This window comes from Molothrus ater, chromosome 6 (genome assembly GCF_012460135.2).
Source record: "Molothrus ater isolate BHLD 08-10-18 breed brown headed cowbird chromosome 6, BPBGC_Mater_1.1, whole genome shotgun sequence".
Classification (NCBI taxonomy): Eukaryota; Metazoa; Chordata; class Aves; order Passeriformes; family Icteridae; genus Molothrus; species Molothrus ater.
In genome coordinates, this window is record NC_050483.2 from 13,764,286 (window position 1) to 13,788,666 (window position 24,381).

A 24,381-nucleotide genomic window follows, 5' to 3' on the forward strand; every position below is an offset into this window, starting at 1 on the left:
CCTTCCTTGCTCTGCCCCCAAAATGCTTCTGAATATTTGAAATGGTGAAAGAACAGAAGGATTTTATATCACAACAATCCTGAGATTCAAAATCACCAGCTCTTTGATTCAAATAATTCACTATGGTGATTTTAACAGCACAAATCCTCCCTTCCTCATAATATTATGATCCTTTTTGGTTTGCAAGACTTCAGAAAAATTAGGCAGATTTTTGAAAAAGAAATGACATAAAAGATGCTCCTGACAGCAGCCCAGTGAACAGAAGCTGTTTCTTCCCATCCTTCCCCTCCCATCTCACAGGGAACAAAGAGAATTTTCCACCTCTCAGCTTCACAGACTTCCCCAGGGCAAAAAGAAGCTTGCATCAGTTCCTGAAATAGTTGCATGGTATTGCTGCTGAAACTGTTTCACATTTAGGTCAAATCTTGAGAAGATCTGCAGCCAGAGCTGAAGTGGTTTTATGAGAGAACCTTGAGGTGCATCTTACACAGTGAAATAAGGCACTAAGGAGACTTAGGGACAGGCCAAGGACTTCAAGTCACTGGAAAGCCAACTAATATTTTGTGTATGCTCTCTTGTGAGAGCAGAGCAGTGATTTTGTGGCAAGTGATAAAGAACAGTGAACTTTCAAAGGAACAAAGGTGCCTGGGAAATGCAGGGAGCTCTACTGTAAGTGCCCTCTGAGAGGCATTGGGAGACAGGGGCAGTAAAAAAGGGAAAGCCAGAAAATAACGTGACAAATCAACTCAGGCTTAGAGAAGAAATTTAATCATGTAAGGCATTTAATCATGCCCTATTTTAAAAAAAACGGGGGGAGGGGTATGATTATAATATAAAATGTGCCCTTCCAAATTCTCTTTGCTGACTACTTGCTAATGCTAATTTTACTGTCATTTTGTTGTGAAATTCATTTCACATTTTTGGAGCTGTTCACAGAATAATATAGGTGTATTGGGGATTTGGAAACTGAGCAGGCATTTATTCCTGTAACTGGCAGTGTAGTAATGCTTCCTAAAGCCAAAATACATAAACACCAAAAACATAACAAATGTTTTTTCATTTTAACCCAATACTTGATTTCACCCAAACGATGATTGCTCTATTATAGATGCCTGAAAATATTCCATAATCACTGTAGAAGTTTTCTTACCCTTTTGAATGAGTTTGTCATACAGTTACACTGCCAAGCCATCAGAAATTTGCCATATTATTGCCAACACAAACGATTTTGGAGTCTGTTGTGAACTACAGAACACACAAGTCTTAATACTAGATCCTCCTTGAATAATGATGTTTAAAGTAACTTGGTTCTCTCTGCACAGCCTGTAAAACCAGGTGTGGGAACAGTTCTGTGATGCTTCTATAGGTTTTATTTGGACACTGTATGTTTTTTTACCTGGGTGGCAGTTTGCCCTGTAGCTAATGCTGGTGCCATGTCCCAATAACCCTGTGTAGAAATAAACTTGCTGCTGTTACCAGGAGCTCCAGAGTGGATTTGCAGGAGTGGGTGAAGGGGAATTGCTCCTGTTGTCACTGTGGGACAGAGAGAGTGAACATGGCTCCTTCATGTTTGCTGGCAAATGACAGATCTTGGAGCCAGCTAAAAACCAAGGCAGGCACCAGCTGCACAGGGAGCTCAGGATGAGACTGGAACGGGAATTGCTTCCTCAGCAGCAGTAATGTTTTTGACACAGCATCCCAGAAGTGAACATGCTGTCTTATGCACCCTTCCTTCCCCTAAGCACAAAAAAGCCTTTGTTTCTTTTACTAGAGGGAAAGGAGTAAAAGGTTTTCCCTACTGCATGCAGATATATTTTCAGCATTCAGCACTGTCCTTTCATTCAAAATATGTAATTCTATTTTTATTCCCTGATTATCTAGCAGAATTTACCGTGACCCAAGGGAGAGGTTAATTCTTGTACTGAATATCCTATTGCCATGTGGCTTGGAGAGAGGGAATGTTGCTTCTCTTCGTTTTGAAATTAAAATTCAGAATTCTCCTATTTATAATTGATTTCAACTGTATATTATCTGCTATTCCTTTTAAAGGCAAAGTATTGCTTACTCTCAGAAATGTACAGTACAAAAAGGTATTCCTGAATGTTTTATTTTGGAAGTGTAAAGGCTTTTAAAATAAACAAAAGTAAATATTCAAATACATTTCATACTGCATGTGGTAGGAGTGGCTCCATACAACACAATATGGATGATGCAAATCCAGCAGTTAATTTCTTTGAGACATACAGTATAATATAGAGACACTTCCAGATCTGGTCTTGTGTCATTGCCTGACCCTTTTTTTATCATTTAAATCCAGCCTACTTTATTAATTATTAATATTTTATTTTGCTATATCGATTGTTCAAGTTAGGAAAAAAAACACCAGTTAAAAACTACTGACTTGCAAACACTGCAAGACCCTAAAAACCCTGCAATCTCTGAGGATAAATATACATTTATTTTTTGAGAAAATGCGTCATTACCTGCAGTTGAATCAAGGCAGAATGATCGTGTGATTAAATAGTCTGAATTGAAATTTAAAGCTGCAGACCATGATTTTCCCTACTCCCAGTTCTGCTTAAAATCTCTCACACCTTTAAAAAAATATAATTAGCTTTAGATTTCCCCACAATAAATAACACCAGAACATACCTTGTGCTACCAACCTGAATTTTAAAAAAAAGTAAGAGGCCACCTCAGTGTTTTGAGTTCATGAGATCTTTCAGACACAAAGCCCTAACAGAGTTTCCCAGTCAGAAGGCATCAGGAAGGCTCTTCGCTTATGGTAAACTTGGGCTTTAGCTTGACAGACCTTTTCCTAATTGTGCCTTTCGGGGACAGTGGCATGGTGTCCATGATGCTCTTGTCCTCCTCCAGCTGCCGGGCAGTGCACGAGGGCGTGGGCACTTTCACCGTGTTGCCGAATTTAGAGTAGTCCACCGAGTATCGCCCGTCTTCCTCTGCCACGATGGGCACAAACCTTTGGCCCCAGAGGATTTCGTCCGCCAGGTAGGAGGTTCTGGCCTGGGTGGTGATGCCGGTGGTCTCCACCACCCCTTCCAAGATGACGATGATCTCCAGGTCCTCGTGGTGGTGCAGGTTCATGGGGGAGATGTCGTAGAGGGGGCTGTTCTTGTCTATCACGTGGTAGATGATGAGCGGGGAGACCAGGAAGATGCTGTTGCCCCCCACGGGGTTCTCCATCTGGATGTCGATCTGGTTGAGGGGCACCACCTCGCCCTCCAGGCTGGCCGTCTTCTTCACCACCTGCATGCGGATGGTGGCACTGATGATCATGCTCTTGCGCAGGTCGCCCACCCGCAGCATGAAGCAGAGCCGGCCCTCCCGCAGGGCGATCACCGCGTGCTTGCTGAAGATGAGGGTCTCGGCCCGCCGGTGGGCCTGCGACGTCTTCATGAAGATGCAGCCCAGCATGATGGCGTTGATCACCAGCCCCACGATGTTCTGCACGATCAGCACCAGGATGGCGGCCGGGCACTCCTCCGTCACCATGCGCCCCCCGAAGCCGATGGTCACCTGCACCTCGATGGAGAAGAGGAAGGCGGAGGTGAAGGAGTGGATGCTGGTCACGCAGGGCACGAAGGCGGCCGCGGGCCCGGCCGTCCCCTCGGCGGGTTCCCGCTGCAGCCGGGTGCTGTGGTCCAGGTCCCCGTGCGCGAAGGCGATGAGCCACCAGACCATGCCGAAGAGCAGCCAGCTGCACAGGAAGGACATGGTGAAGATGAGCAGCGTGTGCGGCCACTTGAGGTCCACCAGGGTGGTGAAGACGTCCTGCAGGAAGCGCCCCTGCTCGCGGATGTTCTTGTGGGCCACATTGCAGGCGCCGTTCTTGCCCACGAAGCGCGCCCGCCTCTCCCGAGCGCGGTACCGAGCGTGATCGGGCACATCCTCGGCCAGCCGGGTCAGCACGTACTCCTCGGGGATGATCCCCTTCCTCGAGAGCATGGCTCCGCCGCCGCCGCCGCGCACCGCCCCGCCAGCCGGGGGGCGGAGGGGCCGTGCGGGCTCTGCGCGCCCCTGCGCGCTCTGCGCGCCCCTGCGCGCTGCCGGCTCTGCGCGCCCGCGGCCGAGGGAGCGCCGCGGGCTCGGGGGCGCGGCCGCGCCCGGCGCCGAGCGGGGAGCGCCGCCGCCGCAGCCCCCGCCGCCGCAGCCGGCCCGGGAGCGCTCCCCGCCGGAGCTGGGGGCGTTTCTTTACCTTTTCACCCTCCTTTCCTTTTTTTCCTTTTTTTTTTTTTAATTTCCCTCCGGGGGAAGGGTTTCGGGCCGCGGTTTGTATGTAAACATTTGATACAGGACGGGTTTGCTGCCTTCCCTTAGCAGGGGCTCCTCTGTCGGATGCCGTGGCTTCATGTCGGGTGATTATTCCGTGAGATGGGGGCGGGGGGAAAACAAGGTACGGGCCAATTTTACAGACGGAATTTGTAAAATAATAATAATAATAATAATAATAATAATAATAATAATAATAATAATAATAATAATAATAATAATAATAATAATAATAATAATAATAATAATAATAATATCATTGTACTGCAACATTATTATTATAATATATAATATATAATATATAATATATAATGATAATAAACTACTGTCATTGTATTGCAACATTATTATTATTATTTATATAATATATTATTATTATAAACTACTGTCATTGCATTGCAACATTATTATTATTATTATTATTATTATTATTATTATTATTATTATTATTATTATTATTATTATTATTATTATTATTATATACTGAAATTCACCTGCATGTCTTTTGGTATGTAGGAGGAAAGCATTCATCTGATAAATCGAAGGCAGTGATAGGAGATTTGCTTGAATGAGCTGAATCCAAGGAGGCAATGGGTAAAAAGAGACCTGAAACTAAAGGGGCTCAATCCCACTTAAAATTTTGCCAGAGTTATTTAGAATAAACAAGGTTTTTTTTTTTTTTTTAATGCAGCGAGGAGACTGTGAAATGGTGTGAGCTATGGCTTCTCAGGAAAATGTCCACAGTCCGAACAGCAGCAATAGTTGCAAAAAAAAAAAAAAGTCTGGCTGGAAAGGGTTAACCCCCAGTGACATGAACTTCCAGACAGGCACCAAAATCCTTGGAAGAGGCAACAAAGGGAGGCAGGAAGCTAGAACCTGTTTGGGACACTGGGATGTCTCTGTGTAAATACATACATGGGCCTATGAGGATGTGTCCTCCTGACAAGATGCATTATGTAAAAACATTCTGATGTGGCTTTGCTGCTGTATAAACAGCAATATTCTCATTGATGTGTTTATTTCCTCTGGTTTCAATATTTTGTTTCTATTTCAGTTTAGACATCAACATTGTGGAGTTTTTACAGCATCCCAGCATATTCTGGATAACAGTTATTTCTTTAGTACCAATGGATTTGTGATTATTTATTTTCTAGTTGCACGACATGTGTCCATGGACTTTCCCTTTAGTTTTGGCTCTGAGTGCTTTGGTGCACACTGTAAACAGCTCTTGGCACTGATTCCCTGGGCAAGGCAATTGTCCACTTGATGTCTGGGAATCAGCCAGTTGGGGTTGAAAGTAACTTCCACCACCTACAGCTGCTTAAAGCAGCCGACCTAGGGATTTTGGAATAGAAGTTTGAAGTAATCACCCTGAGCTCTCTGAGCAGTTATAGGTCTTGTAATTAATTGTTTACTATTACTTTGGACCATTTGTACTTTCTGTGTAGGAATGGTGGCACGTCCTTGCACACATTGATTCCTTTTGGAGGGGTCAGTTTCCCAATCTGGTTCATCTTTCTTGCTGCTTTGATAAATAAATCTAGAATAGCAACAACGAGCCCTGCCAGGCCACTAAGTTAGCCAAAGGTGGCTAAGCCTTTTCTCTAACCCTTTCTCTTTTACATCCCTTCATCTAGTCATCTCCTGGACTCTTTTTGTGTCCTTGGTGTGCATGTCACCTGCACCTACACTTATAGTTTGTTAACTACATGATTTATATGACAATGTAATTTCTAAAAAGGCCTAGTTTTTTTTTAACCTTTTTTTTCCTCAATATGAGAAAGAAAAGAAAACCCATCACTCAGAAGGATGAAGTAAGTTGGAGTTTTACTTGTCAGATGTGTAGTTCTGCAGCTGATGGCAGCAGGTCCTACTTCCAGAATTTTGCAGTGGGCATAAACAGGCTGTAGAACACCAGGCAACTCATGGGCAGCGTTTTACACCCTTGCAGAAACGGACATAGGGATTCCAGAGGCAGTCCTGAATTTTGTGCCGTTTTTCCTGACTCTTTTCTAAGCGTGGTCTTTATTCTGTGCCTTTTCCTCCAGAGGGCGGTACCTCCATAAACGTGGGATGGATAAAAACCTGTGTCGGGGGAGAGGGTTTTGGAGGAAGAGTGAATTGCTGCATGGCCTGGTGCTAGGAAGGACCCAGGGAGGGGTGATTTATGAGCACACTCACCACGCTGCTTTCAGGAATCCTGAACTCTCTAGAGCAGTGCTTCATTGCTTCCACTTCTGCAATGGGACTGTCATTTACCACTTCTTCATCTCTGAGCACTTAGGGGCTGAGATGGGATAGCAAAGCCAGTGGCTTCTGCTGAAGAATTTCTAGAGCTATCTTTATGGATCAAGTGACAGATCTTCTGAGTGAGCCAACATATTTGTGTTAAGAGCTGCTGAAAACAATTGGCCTCACAGGAATGAACAATCCCACTCTGTAGTATTGAATCATGAGGGGCAAGTTCTTCCACCCACAAAATAGGTTTTACACTTCAAAACTCCCCCCCTCCATTTATTCTAATTTTAATGGCTATCAAACAAGATCTTATGATAACTGTCAAATTAAAATTTAGTTGTTGCCATGTTTTTACTCTGCCTTTAGCACCTGAGTAAAGCTTCAGAGGCTACAGACTGTTAGTCTGAAATTAAGCCTCATGAATCACCTTGCAGTATGAGTAGGTAGGCAGAAGAAAAGAGATCAGAGTTGGTTCTGCAAAGCCGCAAGGGGAAGCAGGAGCAGAGCTGGGAAGAGGACTGATGAAGCAGCCATGCTGTGTTTCCTGGCCACACCAAAACAAGGGAATAAACCCTATAAAGTTTTCTGTATGGTGGAAGCATTTATACAAAGCAACAAGAGAACCTCTGATTGCAGCTCCATGGACAGCCTATCCCCTAACACCTTTGGGACTGGGACAAGTCCTAGCCCTCAGGAAAACTGAAAGCCTGGCTTGGCTTGCACTGTCTGGCAGCCACTGCAGTACAGCCCTTTGCTTAGTGATGCCTCACTGCCATACAAACACATTTGTGAGCCTGGTTACAGAGACTCCTGGGCTGTCCATCTCATGGCAATGAGGTCTGCTGACTTGGGTAATGTTAGTGAGCCTCACACCACAGAAAAATGTTCTTGGGAACTGCTCCTGGTCACTGGTGAGACCCTTAATCCTTTGGAGTTAGGGGTAGGAACTCCCTGGCCCCACATAAACAAGACCAGCTGAAATGTGCTGAGGAAATGCCCTGTCCCAGTGGCAGCCAAGAGCCTCCCTGGTCACAGATATTGATTCAGAAGTGGGGTACCATTAAAAATTGCTAATTGTTGGATATAAATGAACTCACCCTACTCTCCTGCAATGCTACTTTGGGAATTATGAGCCCCATTTAAAATGGAAATGTGACACTCACACTTTTGAGTTTTAATTTCTCAATGCTGCAGGATAAAGTCCAGCCTCCTGTCCTTTCCTCCCTGCACTCCCTTCTGGGTTAGGCTGGGAGAAGCTTGTGGAATAGGAGCAAGCCCAAATTGCAGTGTCAAATCCCAGACACTTCATTAAAAGCCCATGAAACCTCTCTTCTCTGCATCTCTCCCCTTGCCATTAGAATCTCTAAGAGCTTCCACAGAGGGCTGCAGAGCCCCTGCAGTGTGAGTTGGAGGAGTCCTGCAGAGTGGTGCTTTCCTAGGCCTTTACAGGATGAGATCCTGCCTTAGAGCAGTCATGGGAAGCCAGGAGCCAGCATGCCCAGGAGCTGTGGCAGAAACCTGCTCTGTGCCCTTCTGCTCCCACTACTCCTCTCTCAGCCCTTATGGAAGCCTGGCATTCCAGGGTGAAAACACACCCTGCAACAGTTCTGCAGCCATTCTTTCCTGGACAGTGCCCAGCAAACAATTCCCTGGAGGAGGAGAAAGCTCCCAACTGGCCTTTTTGCCTCTCTTGAAGAGTAGTGGGCAATGACAGAGCTGATGCCTGTCATCTGCATAGCCATATCCTGTTCATTTACCACGGTTCATTCTGCACTCTCCTCTGGTGCCACTTACCTGCCCTTCATGATTGCCCAAGTAGCAGCAGGGATGTGCTGCAAATCCTCTGCTCTGGAACTGGTAACACAAACAGCAACAACAGTTCTTCATTTTCCCTGGCTCTCTGCTGCAGTGCTAGAAGTAATGCCTTAAAAATATCACATAGCCCATGAGAACACTGAGGTGTCTTTTTCTAGAAAAGAAAACTTTTAAAACTTTAAAAAGAGGTTCCAAACTAATTGGGAAAAAAACCCAAAAGCCCTAAAAGATAAAGAGCTCTTTTAAGCATTAGAAGTCCTTCAAATAGGGGAAGTAACAAAACAAAAAAATGGATGTAAAGATAAACTTGCTGTAAAAAAAAAGAGTGCAATGAGTGCAAAACTCATTGTAGCCTTCCATTATTGACATTCTAACCCTCCATTAATGAAAAAGTCCTGGAATGACTGTCACAGGACAGGGATAAGTAGCTGTCTAGCTGAATTAGGAGAATTTTAGTGGCTAAAAGTTCTTTTGAGTGTACAGAATTTATTGGTAAGGGTCACAGTAAATCTAGAGACAGCATGACAGTGGGTGAAATATGTGAAACTAGGAGATGATGAGTCAAGCTCTCATGGCCCTGAGCTGCACTGAAAGGTTTAATGCTGTTTATTTACCAGACTTGGAGGGATAATTTCCAGATGAATTGGTACATCTGCACTGGTCTGGAAACAGTGTACATTAAGCACTGATACTTTATCACAGCCTGCCTCCCCTCAGCTTCTTCACAGTTTGGGAGGGAGTCTGCCTCCATCCTGCTTTGGAATCTGTAATAGTATTCAGTGGGCAGAAAGATGGAATCAGATTGTGATTCATTTCTAGACAGTATTAAAGGAGAGTCTAAGGCACAACTCAGGCACTATCAATAAACCACAATATAAAAACCGTTTTATAGATTTTGTATTTAGATATTAAAGCTTTACAGAGTCATTTCATTGGAAGAGATACAAGCTTTTGAGAGATACCTTTGGTATAGCATTTTTCCTTCTGCATTTAGTCAGTCATGAACATTATCTACAGTAAGGCTATGACACATAAAAAATAACATGTTAATAAATCATGGGGGGGTTGAGAGTTACATAAAAACTCCATGCTGGTTATGTTTGTTTGATGTGGATCCTGTTGTAGTCACCCATGTAGTTTTTTTTAACTATGTTTCATGATTCTTTGGCAGCAAATAAAAAGAAACGTAGTAGTATACCAAAAGTTAAAGTACACAGATAATTCATTAATGCTTTGGATGGAAAAAATGGCTCATTTTATTAAAAAAGGAATAGCTCAATTTATTATGAAATAATATTTATTTACAGGTATATTACATTTTTTTAGAAAATAATAAAATTGTATTCTAAAATGCTTTATTTATTTTTATTACTTATCTGCTTGTACAAAAGAAGCAAAGACACTATCTTCTTGTTCTAGCAGAACCTCAGGCTTGTCATATTCCAAAATAACCCCTCTCTTCATTACAATAACCAAATCTGAATTGAGGATTGTGTGCACACGGTGCTGGAAAACAAATAAACAAAATGCCAGGTCAGTGTATCTCTCTATTCAATATATTCCAGGATAAGACAGACTTCCACAAATTCATTTTCCTATCAAGTTCAAGTTTGATTAAGGCTACTTAGCCTACTTTTCATCCTAATTTCTGTGCAAATACTGCAGATGAATATACAGACCAAGAGCCAGGTGGATACTCAAGTACCTAAAAACTACCCAGGTACTTGAGTATGAGGAGTCCTATGAGTTCCCTTTAGAATGTCTCCAACCCAGAGGAAATATAAGACAACCCTTATATTTCCTTCTCTGGCTTTCCTGCTCCCAAGTGCAGCCAAAAGAAGGCAGCCAGGCAGAGTAGGAACTGGGCAACTGAGTGTGGAAGTGCCTGTGTGAAGTTGGGAATTCTCCGACTCCTGGATTGTATCTGGGTCTGGGGTGGTTCCTGAGTTTAGTGTGGTTTATCTATTTAGAAAGCTGATCCAGTTTTAGAAGACTTGGGCCACATCTTCTCCTGAGCTTTCACAATCATTTTGCACCCATATCCTTTGGAAAAGGCTTTTTCATACTTCCTCCCCACTGTATGAACAAGTACTCCCTCTTCTGTGTGCTCTGGGCTGTGTTGCTCAGAGTTTCACCTGACACCCCTTGCCTGTGACTTTGCAGACCTCTCTCACATGTCTGACATTGTCCTTCTTCCACACAGAAGGGCCCCAGCCTGCTCAGCTGCTCCCTTCCAGGAGCAAATCCAACACCTCCAAAATCATCCTCTGCTTCTCAGCATTTTTCACTTGTAATGTGTTATTCTGGGCATAAGGAGACTGGAACTACACACAATATTCAAGGTATGTGGGAACTATGGACTTTGAGTTCAGTCTTCTTGTTTCTAATAATCTTTTTTATTTCTTTATCCATACCACATTTTTCTATCCTAACTCAAGCATTACCTAAATAAATAGCATGCATTGTTTCCATCTTCTTTTTAAATAAAATGCTTCAGTAATTTCCATAATCCCTGTAAGATTCAATCTCCTTTGCTGCTTCTTTTAGCTTTTTTTCCCCCTACCACTTATTTTTGGATTTGGTTTTTTGCAAGCCTCTTCATATTGACAGAATTCCACTTTTTCATGTTAACTGTAACTGCATGGGATTTTTTTGGATCTGCATCACTCCCTCAGGGATATTTAGTCTCAGAATATTATGGTTGCTGTTACACAGCTGCTCTTCACCCATAAGGTTCCTAATCAAGTCTGGAGCATCCTCAGTATCAAAACAACTCTTGTATTTCCTTCTCTGGCTTTCCTAACCAGATTTTCCATACAATAATCACTGATGGCATCTACAAATCTCATATCTTCTGCAGTTTCTATGACATTTCTCCACTCTACAGGCAGGGGCAGGGGACTGAAATATCACATTCCAGTTGAATTTGCTGCCCTTGTCTGATCTCTTTCAGTGTAACACAATCAGTGCTGCCACCCTGGCAATTGTGAGTAACATAGAAGATAACAGAGAGCCAGTACTATAACTCTTGCTATTCCTATTCTTCCCAAACAGAAATTAGGAATATATGGCTTTTTCTGGGGAAAAAAAACCCCACCAAAACCAAGACAAAACAAAGCCACACCTGAAAATCAACAACACAACCGAACAAACAAAAAACCAAACCAAAAAAACCCCACACCCCCATAATCACTACCCATGCCACAAACCCCCTGTGTTGTGTTTCTACTATAGAATGTTTTGAATACAAACCCACCTGCTGTAAACCTCATTTACAATTGGAAGTAAGCAAAAATATTCAAAGTAAGTTTATTCCAAGATGTTGTTTGAACTGTGCAGTTTAAAACTCACTAAGAGTGCCAAAGAATAATAAAGCTTTTTCAGCCTGTCCCCAAACAAACTGAAAAAGATACATAAATGCAGAATGCAGTGCAAATCTGAATTTTCATGCAGAGAAATCAGGAAATGTCATGGTTATGATTCCTTTACTTTTTTATAATGACACACTGGACGGATACCATAAGATAAATCAGGTCTTCTATTACTCATTTCCTAGGTAAAAATAAATGATGCTCAGAGATTCCTGAGCACAGATTTCTTATGTTGAATTTTTAAATGTTAAGAAGCATACTGACTTCATTTCACCTCCCTGAAATGTGTATTTACTTGTCCTTAGTTAAATGATTATTTTAGCTTGGTGAAATTCATATTTTGCAGCAAAGTATATGGCATTTTAATTTAGCTTAAAATGGGAAACAAGATAGAGAGCATATTTAGATTATGTACCTTTACAGGTGATTTGACTTGGCATCACGCAACACACTTAAGAAGCCACACTTATAAATTTAAGTAAGAAATTTTAAAAAATGAAAAGAAAGCTTACATTTAAACACCACTTAAAAAAAGAAAAAGATGACTGGCTTAATTACCATATTTATTAACACTGACAAGAAGTGACTAATGGGGCATTTCAGATCCTTGTTAGCATTAGGATGGCAGCAGGGACTGTACTTACTGCTATTGTAACCACAGTGCGGTCAGCAAATGCAGTCATGACCACCTTCTGGAGAATGTTCTCCTAGGGAAGGAAGAACATTTGGTGCTTTTCAAACAACAGAAGTTGCATGACAGACACAGAGAAGATGAAGAATAAGAAGGCTCCAGTAAGTAACCACTGACTATTCCATGCTGTTATTTATCATCCATTGCAGAAGTGAAAAATGAGCTACGTGTCCAAACTAAGCCAGAGCCTGGTCTCTCCTGCCATTGCCTCTGGGGTTCAGCAGACAGCCCTGGCCCCAAACTCCTGCTGTCCTGGCCTCAGTGTGACACTCAGGAGGATCCAAGGTGAATTTTGGGTGCTGCCAGGCTGCCCATGCTGGCGCCTCTGTGGCATGTCCTTCACCCCAGTGCAAGCCCAGGAATGTCCCAGCACAATGGGGACATCTAACACCAAGGGGTGGCAGGGACAGGCAAGGGATTGTGCTGTACCTGGCATATTTAACAGTGGAGATGATATTTAAGATGGCCTTAACATACATAGCTCTCACTCAACAAGTACTCATCCTTTGCTATTTAGGAGACTGTTGTTGCATTCCAAACTGCCTGGAAGAGTCACGAGCACAGATACCTCCATTTGTTATTAGCTGCTCTTCAGAGAGGTATTGCAAAGGAGGAACTCTATGTTCAATGCATCAAAATTCAAAATGTGTTTTAACTGCACTATGGTTCCCTTGCTGAAGCTCAAACACTAACATTTTACTGAACTAAAAATTGTACAAACCTCTCCAATTATGTTCTTTACTTACAGCGGAAAGAAAATTGAAATATTTCCTATAACAACATAACTGATGAAAAAATGTACTATTCTATTTGGCTGAAATCCAGTCACTGCACTATTACTGAGTGCTTAAGCATCTGCCTAGAAGTTCCAGGCAATTAATGCAATAATCCACTATGTCTTTTCTGTGTCTGTGTTTATTTCCTTGCCTCTACTTTCAAACCTTCTAACTTCCTGCCAACCATGCTGGGAAAACTTTTCACTTGCCAATTCACCCTTCACTGACCATCCCAGCTGACCTTCCCTAGCTTTGTTTACTTCAGAAACCCCGCTGCCAATTAAAATAACATGCTTCATTTTCCTAATGCAATCAGTCCTGGCATAACTATTCAATCCCTAGTAAAATGGTTTGAAAGCTCTTTAGATTTGTTAGCAGTAACTCACAACTACCTGGGTTTGTAAATATGTCTGCAACTAAATATGGTGTAAGCATATTACAGAATTGACAGAATTGCTTTCCACCTTTTACTTCACATATCAAGTAAAAGAAATCAGAAGCACTTCAAACTCACTGTTGCCATGTCAATAGATGCTGTGGCTTCATCCATGATGAAGATGCTTGTCTTCCTCACAAAAGCCCTTGCCAGGCAGAAGAGCTGCCTTTGGCCCTGGCTGAAGTTTTCACCCCCTTCTGTGACTATTGCATCTGGAAGTGATACAGAAAATCACTAAGGTAAGATGAGAATAGAGCATATGCTTAGAAAACAGAGTCTCACTTTCAGTGTAAAGCAATATTTCCTAGGCTTACAGCTGCTGGTGACACATTTTTGCCTGCTTATTCCCAGTGTTCAACACAACCAGTACTTTTGTCTCCCTGTATTCTCTGTATCTGTTAATCATCAAAGCAGCTGAGGATGCTCAAGAGCAAGTTTCTCTGAAACATGTACAGTCTAGGACACTGCACCCCCAGTCAAACCAGCATCCCTAATTTCTTTACCCTAGGGCTGTATAACTTCCCATTTTAAGGGAGTTTATTGGTTATTTTTTGGTTTTTTGTTAGGTGTTTGGTGGGAGTTTTTTGATGTGTTTTTTTTTCTGCATGGCCAAATGATTCACACCTTGAAGCTTTAGGAATCTTCATCCTTGGACGTGACTATTGGAAAATACAAAATATTCTAAGTAACACCTGGCTTGTTGACAGCTTATTTGAATTCATAAGACCCATAAACCTCAGTGCTTCAAAACAAAGACATACTGATATAAAATAATTTAACCATTCATTTGAAAAAAAGAGGATTCTGCCCCCCAGGTACAGTTGGTAAAGGAATTATACAGATATAGGAAAAGTGCCTGCAGGCACTTTTTGTCACTTTCCACAAACTTTAAAAGCTCTTTCTTCATCACCTGCCCTTCTAAATAAGTAAAGAAGTGTGAAACAGGAACATTGTGGATGCTGGAAACAATATTCTCAAACAGAAGTCTCATTACCTAGGCCCCCAGGGAGTGCCTTCACCACATGCTTGAGCTGTGCTATTTCCAGTGCTTCCCAGAGCATGCTGTCAGTGCACTTCTTCTCAGGGTCCAAGTTAAACCTGCAGCAGGGGCAACTCAAGATTATCAGTCAACAGAAACTGCTGCAATGGATTTCTTCCTTTACTGTGCTTAGGAACAAAAATGCAGATAATTAGAATCATGCACTGAAGGTCTGGGCCTGATTTTGATCTATCACTGGTATAAATCCACCGAATTTCCCAGACTTAATCAATGTTTATACCAATGTGATTAAGGTGAAAATTTGACTGTCAGTTAAGCAGAAAGGGAAAAGTTTGCTATTATGTGGCTATCTTTATGGTTTTGGAATTTATTTTGTTCTGTATAAATGAAATAAATCATGTTTTACTAGAAAAACTGTGACTATACTCAGTCTAAATTAACATTTAATTTTAACAAAGGCCAAGATTTTACCCTCCCTCCTTTTAAATACAATGTCTCTTTGTTCTTCACTGCTGTAGAAATGTTAACAGAATAATCAAGCTTCATACTGCATTATGAGATTGAAGTCTTCACTGCAATTCAAAAAATCTTGGATTTATGAACAGATGAACATTATTTTAGCTTGCTGTGGCCCAGAAGTGACAGCAACAAATGTGAATCTCACATCACATTACATTAGCATGGAGAATGACAATAAAAGATTCAATGGTGCATGACACTATTTTTACATTTTACTCCTGCTGTATGAGTTGTGAAGGATCGATGGTGGCCTAAATACATTTTTTAATAATAAAACAAAGGAATACAATCACATCATCTTCTGATGTGAATGAATCATGGTCTATTCAGGCATGTCCTGAACCCTGTATCCTTTTTAGTGAACTCCAATCACTTATGTAGAAACTAAAAGTGCAGGGGATCTAACAGTGCACTGAGGATTGTACTGTTTCTTCCTAAGGTAAATGGCACAGACACAGGGAAGGGCATTTGTTGGAAACTGCAACTTTTGGCCATTGTTTCTACTACATCATCTTCGAGAAGTAGGAGGAGAATGAAAAAAAAAAATTAAAAATCTCCAGGATAAACCAGGCCAGGCTCCCAGTAATTCTCATGTTCTTCTTTTGCTTTCTCTCTGTCTACAGCAATTTTTTAGTCTGCATTTTTTACATCTCATATTTTAAGGCAGACAGATGAAAACAGATGTAGGAGAAAGAAGGTTTCAAGAAATGCTGGGTGGTTATGGGCATTTGATCAGTGAGCTAAACAGATTACTGGATCCTGGAGGAATAAATATTGGCTTTCCCTGCTTCCCAGGCATGGGATGTCTTCTGCCAACAGTGTCCTGTCCAGGCTCAGGCATGAGGAGAGGTTAGTCTGGCAGGGGTGAATTAAAAGCACAGACAGAAAGCAGTGATCCTCCCTATTCCAGCTGAGGAGCCTGGAATTGAGCAGCTTGGTATAAAAGTCATTATATATAGTACAATTATAACATATAATTCATATTGTATGACACAGAAGCAATTACATGTTTTTTATTTATTGCTGGTACTCACCGGATTGTTCCACTGAATAAAATAGGATCTTGGAGGATGATTGACAGCCTGGATCTCAGTGTCTGTAAGGGCAGCTTGGCAATATCTATACCATCAATGATAATCCTCCCTATTCAAAAGAAAGGGGAGACAGTGTGTTTATTGTGCCACACAGCTGCTGGCAAAGACATGGCTCACTTCCAGGCTGAAAGGCAGTACAGCAGGAACAGGCCTTGTATCACATAGCCCCTTCTTCACCAAAGAAATATGCTTTGACTAAAAGAGCAGCACAACTTTCTTGAGAATAAGCTCAGCTGGAAAGCACACAGAGGGGACCTGAAGTACCTTCTGAATAATTAGATACACTGCTTAACTGCTTGATCAGTATACAGCTATCAAACAACAGGGTCAGACATTACTTCAATCAGGGATTAATTACCAGGGGCAACAAGCCTTTCAGAAAGCCAAATTACTGTTGAGCACTATGAAATCTTATCTCTGAGTACAACTGTCTGTATCTGCATAGGGGGTCTGTGGGTGATGTGGCTGGAAAACAGGCTGACATCTTTTTGAGATGTACTCTGTGAGGCACACAGAGCAGGAAATATGGCAGGAAATTCCAGGGCAGCAGGCCAAGCTGAAACCCCCAAGTGCAGAGTTTTTTGGGCCTAGTGGATCCCATCTGTGCCTTGAGTACAGATTACACTTGAACACCTTGCCCTTTTATGCTTTGCTCCTACTGTTGTGATTTAACTGCACAAAAGGCTGTCATCTGTCACTCTTGGACTTTTGCTTCTATCAAGCAGAATTTTTATTGATCTGGCTTACAAATGGCACAGCTGTTAGGTGACAGATGAGATCAGCTTTAAACAGGGCCAAAGAGTGTGTCCTGCAGATTTGAAAATCACACTTCAGACTTGCTGCTGTTAAGGAAAAGACTACCAAAGAACCTTCAGGTGCTAAGCTTGAGTGACACACAAAAGCGTTATCTTACCCTCAAAGGTGTCAACCATTCTGAAAAATGCAAGAGAGAAGGAGGATTTTCCACTGCCTGTTCGGCCGCAGATCCCAATCTGTGACACAGAAAGCAGATGAACATCAGGCAATGAAAGTACAGGAAATGGATAACATCTGTACTTGACACTGCAGATGAGAGGGTGGAGGAGCTGTTCACATGATCCTCTTCTCCTCCTGACAGATCAGTCAAACAACCAGCCATTATAGAATTGCTGTGTTCACTTTTTGTCTTTTAGGGGTCTGAGCATTTAAGGATAAATCAAGGCCAGTCCTATAACAGGTACAATAGGAGAATGGCAATGATGGTAATAAAGACAAGAGAGTCATGTGAGAAGGATGAAAAAAGTAGGTCTAGCACTGTAAGGGCTCACTGTCACTTCATTTGGCACTGTGTGCCGACAGGAGGGCACTGGGATACTGAGAGGGAGGGTGTTTGCCTCAATACACCAAGCTAAGAATCCCCCAGACTCCGTAACAATGCACTACATTCTTTGAGAGAAAAAAATCATCTGTAATTCGGTCACCAAAACATTCTGTGGTATGTTTTAACTCTGATTTGTGTGATGTGATAGTCTAAAGAGTTTCTGAGAACCACTGCAGCTCTTTACCTTTTGTCCTGGTGAGATGTGGGCATTGACATGTTTCAGCACTGGCTTCAGGTTGCTGTCATATCGGACACTGAGGTTCTGGATCTGGATCTCCCCTCTGTCTGGCCAGTTCTGGGGAATCTGTGATGAAGCTGTACCACAGGCACAGGGCAGGGAAAAACCCAACATCAACCCTCTTATAACAAATTACTTGGTTCATTAGGTAATTTACTACATTTTTCATGGCGATACACTGCAAAGTCATTAAAATTTCAGCAAGCTCTTTCTGCATGCTGCACAAAACTGCACTTACAAAGGAGCCCTTCATAATTTTCAGCTTCTGTTTTGAGAAGGCCATTGATCCTTTTCACTGCCCCCAGCTGGATCTCCATGTCAGCCAGGTTACGAACCATCCAATTCAGATAGTTTGACACCTGATGTAAAGCAAATACACAACTGAATCCCAGATTTTTAGTAGTTTGCACCATTTGACCAGCATGCAGTTTATATTCTACACAAGAATGCCTCAGTAAGTGGAAGTTGTGAATGCACTGGATGGTACAACACCAACAGGGAGGCAACAATGACTAAAGGTTACATTTCCTAACTGCAGTGCACAGATACTTTGGTACTGTGGAGGTCTATCTACACCACCAACAGAAAAGAGGGTGGGAGAAAAATAAAGACAGGTGAAAAGACATAATTTTGGTAACTCAAGTTTGGACAATCTAGAATGACATATCAGGGCATAATTACAACTGATGCACTGAAAATGTATTCTTCATAATGCAAGATGATATAAAAAATTATGATGCAACTTGTCTATGTTTCATTGACATATTTGAACTAACACCTTGATGAGATTTGATCTCAAAGCTGAAGAAAGAATACACTCAAATATGTCAACCATCACATGTGAACTGAAGTAAACACATGGTTTCCATGATGTTACAGTACCCACTATAGATGTACAGACACCTTCAATCTTCCTGTTCATCTTTGTGCCCTGAGGAATTACAAAAAAATGTTTGGGAGAGACAGAAAGGATCCTGAGATTCTTACCATAAGAGCATAGGTTAGTCCCAAGCCTACAAGTCCTGAAGTGATTTTATTATACAGGCAACTGGTAATAGAAGTGACAGCTGCTATGAGCACCACACATGCTCCAATGTACTCCTGAAGGAATATGAATAAGCTCCATCATTATAAGTCTACAAAGGATTAAAACGTTCTCAAAACTTTGCACACAAATAACAAAGCCATTGCACAGTTTCCAAACACAGGCAGAAAACCCCATGGAACTCCATCCAGACTCTACCAGGAACCCATTGTTACTGCAATCAGCAGGGCTGTGCTGGAGAAGTCAACACAGATGCTTTAAGCATGTAATGGAGGTGGCTGAAATCATGCAGCTGAAGTTACCTGGGATAGGAGGAAGTGTTCATGCATCCCATCTCTGTGGCTGATGATGAACTGCTGGGAGGCTCTGCTGTTGCTGCTGAGTTCCTACCATCCATAACTGTTCAAACAAGCCTCTCTTGCACAGCACACACCTATTACCTTAAGGGCCTTTTTCTGCTTTAATTTAAACCATTGGTGATTTGACTTCCCACAGACAATTCTTTGAGTAAAATTGTGTAGCAGACTAGAAAACAAACTCTGTGGGAGGATAACTATCATTTGTCTGTGTTTGAATTGCTTAGTGATATAGGCATTGATCAGAATTAGGGACTGGTTAGAATTGTTTAGTGATATAGGCATTGATCAGAATTAGGGAATTAGCTGGTCTAGCCCTGAATATATAATAGGGTAATAATATTGTATTCAAGTCATACCCAATACCTGAACTAAATTAGCAAAAGGTTAAGGAGGAGTCTGAAATGAAGCCATAGAGTGTGACATGAAAAGTGAATTAAAATACATTTAGCACATCTAAAAGAAGCCCATGTTACCAGAACAGCATTAGTACACCTGACGTGCATTTAAAATTGTGATATAATCTTCCACAACATAAAATTCCTTGACTTGCTTCTTAGAGAATTATTTTTAATAAACGATTTCTCATGCCAGGCCACTTCACTGAGCAGAAAAAAGGCCACTGAATATCTTTGGTGTTCTCCAGATGACTCCAAAACAGACTCAAACCTATCTACATCTTTCTGCTCATTAGAAGAGCTTCCAAGATATTGAAATGTTCCTAGGAAGCCACAAGGCAGAGGCTGCTGACACTGACTGACACGGCTCGACAGTGACATGCTGGCTGGTGGCACAGCTCAACTAGCTCTGATCACTCTTCACACACAGATGAGCCAATGTGACCCCTGAAAACTATTCCAGTCTTGGAAAAACAGCTGCAGGCTATGGGGAAAATTCATACCCCATTCAGTGTCCAGGATGGGTTGGGCATATGCTCATTACAGCCAGAGAGACATAGAGGGCAAAGGTATAGAAAATGTTGGATGCCTCATCAGATTACTTGGAACAAAGTCAAAATTCCTTGTGTAACAATAATAATAATAATAATGATAATAATGATAATGATAATAATAATAATGTTGTACTTGCCATGCGAACTTCCAGCCAGCGATTGGCTGCTGTGAGGAAAAGGGAGGCAATGTTGTTGGAATCTGTGTATTCAAGAAGTTTTTGTCGGAATTTGGCTTCATACCTAAAAAAAAGGAACAAAAAAAAAAAAAAAAAAGGGAAGAAAGCAGGAAAGCAAGAGGAAGAGAGGAAAAAAGGAGTCAGTCCTTGGGGTATCAGAAAAATAGAAAGTAAAATTTAATTTCTGAGGTATGTGCTTATGGACAGCTTGGCACAGGGTATTAATCAGCCTATCAATAGCTCAGAGTGACATCATTGGTAGTTTTGTATTAGACACAGGCAAGTGTATTTGTGCAGTGTCTTGAGAAGTAATTTGTTATTGCATTGATTGCATTATTGTATTGAAATTCTCTAGGACTTCCAGGTCCCACTGGGCATTTTATAGATGTATTTTATGACATGATAATTGAGAGAGAGAGAGATAAATCTAAAACTAAAATATTTAAAATATGAATGAGAAAAATAATGCATGCTTGTACTTGTGAAAAGAAGCATTAATGCTGCAGAATTCAGTTTTTATCAATCATATAAGCTCAAGTTTTAAAATTTATATTACCATAGTGCCTAGAAATAGTAACAGTTTAAAAAGTATAAACTCAAAGAACTTCCCATTATAGTAGCACCCATATTAAACAAATGCATTTGTCTTTATCATTAATCAAATGGGGCACTTTGGAAAATGGAAGTCCAAGAACGTGGCACAACAAAAAGTATTAGCTTGGAAAGAGCTGTTTCCCTTCCCTCAAGGAATTAGGACACAGTACACAAAACAGGATTAATCACAAATAAGCCTGTTTGTAGTTTGTTATAGTGAATTTGCACCCACTCATCTGAATAGTTGTGCCAATGAAATCTGCCATGAATTTAGAAGGTATGGGAGGTGATTCCCTGCTGGGCTCTTGGCAAGTGCTCAAGTCAGCCAGTCACCCCTTTTAGCTGGGCATATTTAATTGCATAGCTGTAAATTAAAGTGAGGCCAATAATCAAGTGTATCAACAATTACAGCTAATAATGCACAAGCCTGGCACAAAAGTCTTTTCCAGGGTAGTGATATAAAGCTCAAAGGCCTGAAGATTTAATTTAAGCACCCAAATCTTGCCTTTTTCCCCCTTTTATTAAATGATAAAGTTTAATACACTTGATCTCCCCCTCTGAAACTTTACCTTATCCTTTAGCTATTATGGCTGTGACAAGCACTGATTATTTATAAACTCAGCTCTCCTAACACTGATATAGAAGAATGCCTATGTATGAAGTACATGGCTTATAGAAGCTTTCAAACTCATTCACTGCAGAGTACCTTAATCCTTCTTCTGAGCACAGGAATGACTTGACATAAAAAGTTTATGATTTTGAGGAAAAGAAATAATTCAGCTGCCCACAACTTAGCCATGTGCTAAGACATAAGATACATGTCTGCTGTGTGCAGTGGGGAATAATGGATGGCTTGGATTGGAAGGGACCTTACAGATCATCTCATTCCAACCCTCTGCCATGGGCAGGGACATCTGTCACCAGCCCAGCTTGCTCAGGGCCCCATCCAACCTGGCCTAGCACACTTTCAGGGATGGGGCATCCACAACTTCTCTGGGCACTTGTCACTGCCTTGCCATCCTTACAACAAAGGATTTTTTCCCAACATCTAATCTAAATCTACTCTGTTTCAGTCTGAAGCCATTCCCCTTGTCCTATCACTACATGCCCTTGTAAATAGTCTCTCATCTTTCTCACAGGTTCTCTTCAGGTACTGGAAGGCCACAATTAGGTCACTCCAAAGGCTTTTCTTTTCCAGGCTGGACAAACCCAGCTTTCAGCCTTTGCTCAAAGGAGAGGTGCTTCATCTCTAATCAACTTGGTGGCTCCCTCTGGGCTCACCCCAGCAGGTCCCTGTCCTTCCTGTGCTGGGACCCAGAGCTGATGCAGCTGCAGGTGGGGTCTGAGCAGAGCAGAGGGGCAGCATCCCCTCCCTGCCCTGCTGCCCACGGGGCTCTGGATGCAGCCCAGGACCCAGGCTGGCTGTGAGCACGTTGGTGTGCTTGCAGAGCAGAATGGCTGTTTCTAAATCAGGCATTAGTGTCACCATGGCAGGGCTAGGGAGCCCTTCCTCTCCTCAGGGCTCACTGCCCCCAGCCCTCATTGCACAGACATGGCCATGCTGCTGCTGCAACCAATTCAGCCACATTTAACTCCCCTATCTCATACCATGAGGAATTGTGTGAGGCAGATAGAGAATGTGAGGCAGATAGCCTCAGAGAATGTGTGGTATGCATCATGAGTCAGTCATGCACATGCACGTGGAACAGGGATGCAAAGTTACCACAGTTGCTGGATTGATGCAAAAATATCAGCATTTCTCTTCAGAAAGTGTCTCCAGATTACCAGGGTTTTAGGAATACAGACAAGTCTTTGCAGAATCATTCACATATACATTTTGTTGATTGTTTAACACAAATGCTATCTGAAGTATCAAAATAAACTATAAATCAGGCCAGGGCATCTGCTGAAGGTGTTTTTGTAGGCACAGCAATCGCTGTCTTTCTGAACTCCCCTAGATTTTTTTGTAAACTTCTTTCCATATGCATCCTGAATAAATCCTCACCAAGGGTAAGGACACTTCAGGAACAACTGGCACCTCCTAACAGAATGAATTCCTGAGTTAGTGTTATTTTTAGGGATGCTCACGCTAGCAAGTCTAAACTCCACTCCTGCTAATATGTTAGGCAGCTGAAAAGCTACACAGCCCTAAAAATAACTGGGTTAGCAGCTGAGGCAGGAGGCTGGTAGACAGATGGAACACAGAACTCACTGAACACACATGGCTGGCTGGGTCAGAGACACATCACTTACTGCAGGATTTAAGAAAAAGGAGGCACCAAACACAATTCTTTGACAGAGGAATTAATTCCAAAGTGACAAGAAGAATCAAGAGGGAATGCTCTGACAGACTGAAAATATTAGCTAGATGGCATTGAATATTGCTTTCTGTATCAACACCAGAAAATATACAGCCATAATGCTTCAAAGATACTCTTGATCAAGTAAAAGGATATAGGAATGAGAAAAGCAGACATTAAATGAAAAATTCATTTTCCTGCAACTTGAACATGGACATAACTACAAACCATAGAACATTGCTGGCACTTGATGAATTAAATATTCAATAACAGTAATTAATGGAAAACGTTAAGTTGCTCCACCATTCTTGGGTAAGCTACCTTCAGTCCAAAAGAAACAAACTCTTAAATTGGTTATTCTTTCTTTGATCTATTTATAACCTATTGAAAATAGTTTAAGTTACCTTTGTGCATTACTTCTATTACAAAATGACGATTATAGGTTAGGAAGAATAAATAAACCCTACTGTTTCAAGGATAGAAGGGTAGCAGTAATAATTAACTGACAAAGTATGTAGACATCATCTAGATGAGAATCTAGTGGAAAAGTTGACCTTGTTTGAGTCAACTGGGAAAAGACAAGAATAGCCCTAGTTCAGGGAAAGCAGCTGGTAAGCTCAGCAGTGCTTTTTTATTGGTACCTCTGAGGTATCAGCATGACTGCCAGTTTTCTAACACACATACAGAACCCAGGCACGTTATCAGGTATTCCTGGGCTGCCCTCCTGGGAGCTTAGGTGCATGGAAAAACAACCCAAAACAGGCAAGGAAATACTTTGTCTCCAGCTTGTGTATTTCCAAAATCAGTGTTAACACCCACATTTTCAGCTAGTAACCTGAAAAACAATGCAGGGTGCTACTGTAGCCTCTGAAGTCAGCAGCATGCACAGCTCAACTGCCCAGGACATGGACACAGATAAGTCTGTACCAAGTTGGTGCACATTAGTTCTGGCATGGAAACTGTCCAAGCCCATCATCTGCCACACTACAGGCTGTGGTAATTGCAGGCTAATTTAGCTTCCTAAATCACATTTGCCCTCAAGGTCTTTTTTTCAGGCTGCATGCAAGTGTCTGGACAGCAACCACAGGGCAGATGACCCACATGTGCTTCTTCTTTTTACACTGACTCCT

At 41.8% G+C, this 24,381-nt stretch overlaps 2 protein-coding genes across 4 annotated transcripts in view; both read right to left on the bottom strand.

Moving 5' to 3' along the window:
- Window positions 1–2,091: 2,091 nt before the first annotated feature.
- On the bottom strand, window positions 2,092–4,007 carry KCNJ11 (potassium inwardly rectifying channel subfamily J member 11). The gene has a single exon (XM_054515258.1). The coding sequence runs from the start codon at window positions 3,964–3,966 to the stop codon at window positions 2,764–2,766; it is 1,203 nt and encodes a 400-aa protein (XP_054371233.1). The 5' UTR covers window positions 3,967–4,007; the 3' UTR covers window positions 2,092–2,763.
- A 5,219-nt stretch (window positions 4,008–9,226) lies between these two features.
- ABCC8 (ATP binding cassette subfamily C member 8) overlaps window positions 9,227–24,381 on the bottom strand; it is a 73,251-nt gene continuing 58,096 nt past the window's right edge. For 2 of the 3 annotated variants that reach the window (XM_036383442.2, XM_036383443.2), the window contains exons 30-39: window positions 20,319–20,421; window positions 18,816–18,929; window positions 18,067–18,187; window positions 17,775–17,905; window positions 17,144–17,222; window positions 16,171–16,279; window positions 14,612–14,715; window positions 13,696–13,829; window positions 12,359–12,421; window positions 9,227–9,849 (exon numbers count right to left, since the gene is read on the bottom strand). In XM_036383442.2, the coding sequence (XP_036239335.1) occupies window positions 9,712–9,849; window positions 12,359–12,421; window positions 13,696–13,829; window positions 14,612–14,715; window positions 16,171–16,279; window positions 17,144–17,222; window positions 17,775–17,905; window positions 18,067–18,187; window positions 18,816–18,929; window positions 20,319–20,421 (1,096 nt within the window). In that variant the 3' untranslated portion in view covers window positions 9,227–9,711. Of the gene's footprint in view, window positions 9,850–12,358; window positions 12,422–13,695; window positions 13,830–14,611; window positions 14,716–16,170; window positions 16,280–17,143; window positions 17,223–17,774; window positions 17,906–18,066; window positions 18,188–18,710; window positions 18,760–18,815; window positions 18,930–20,318; window positions 20,422–24,381 lie in introns of those variants that run through there. The other variant, XR_004980271.2, reaches the window with a different exon arrangement.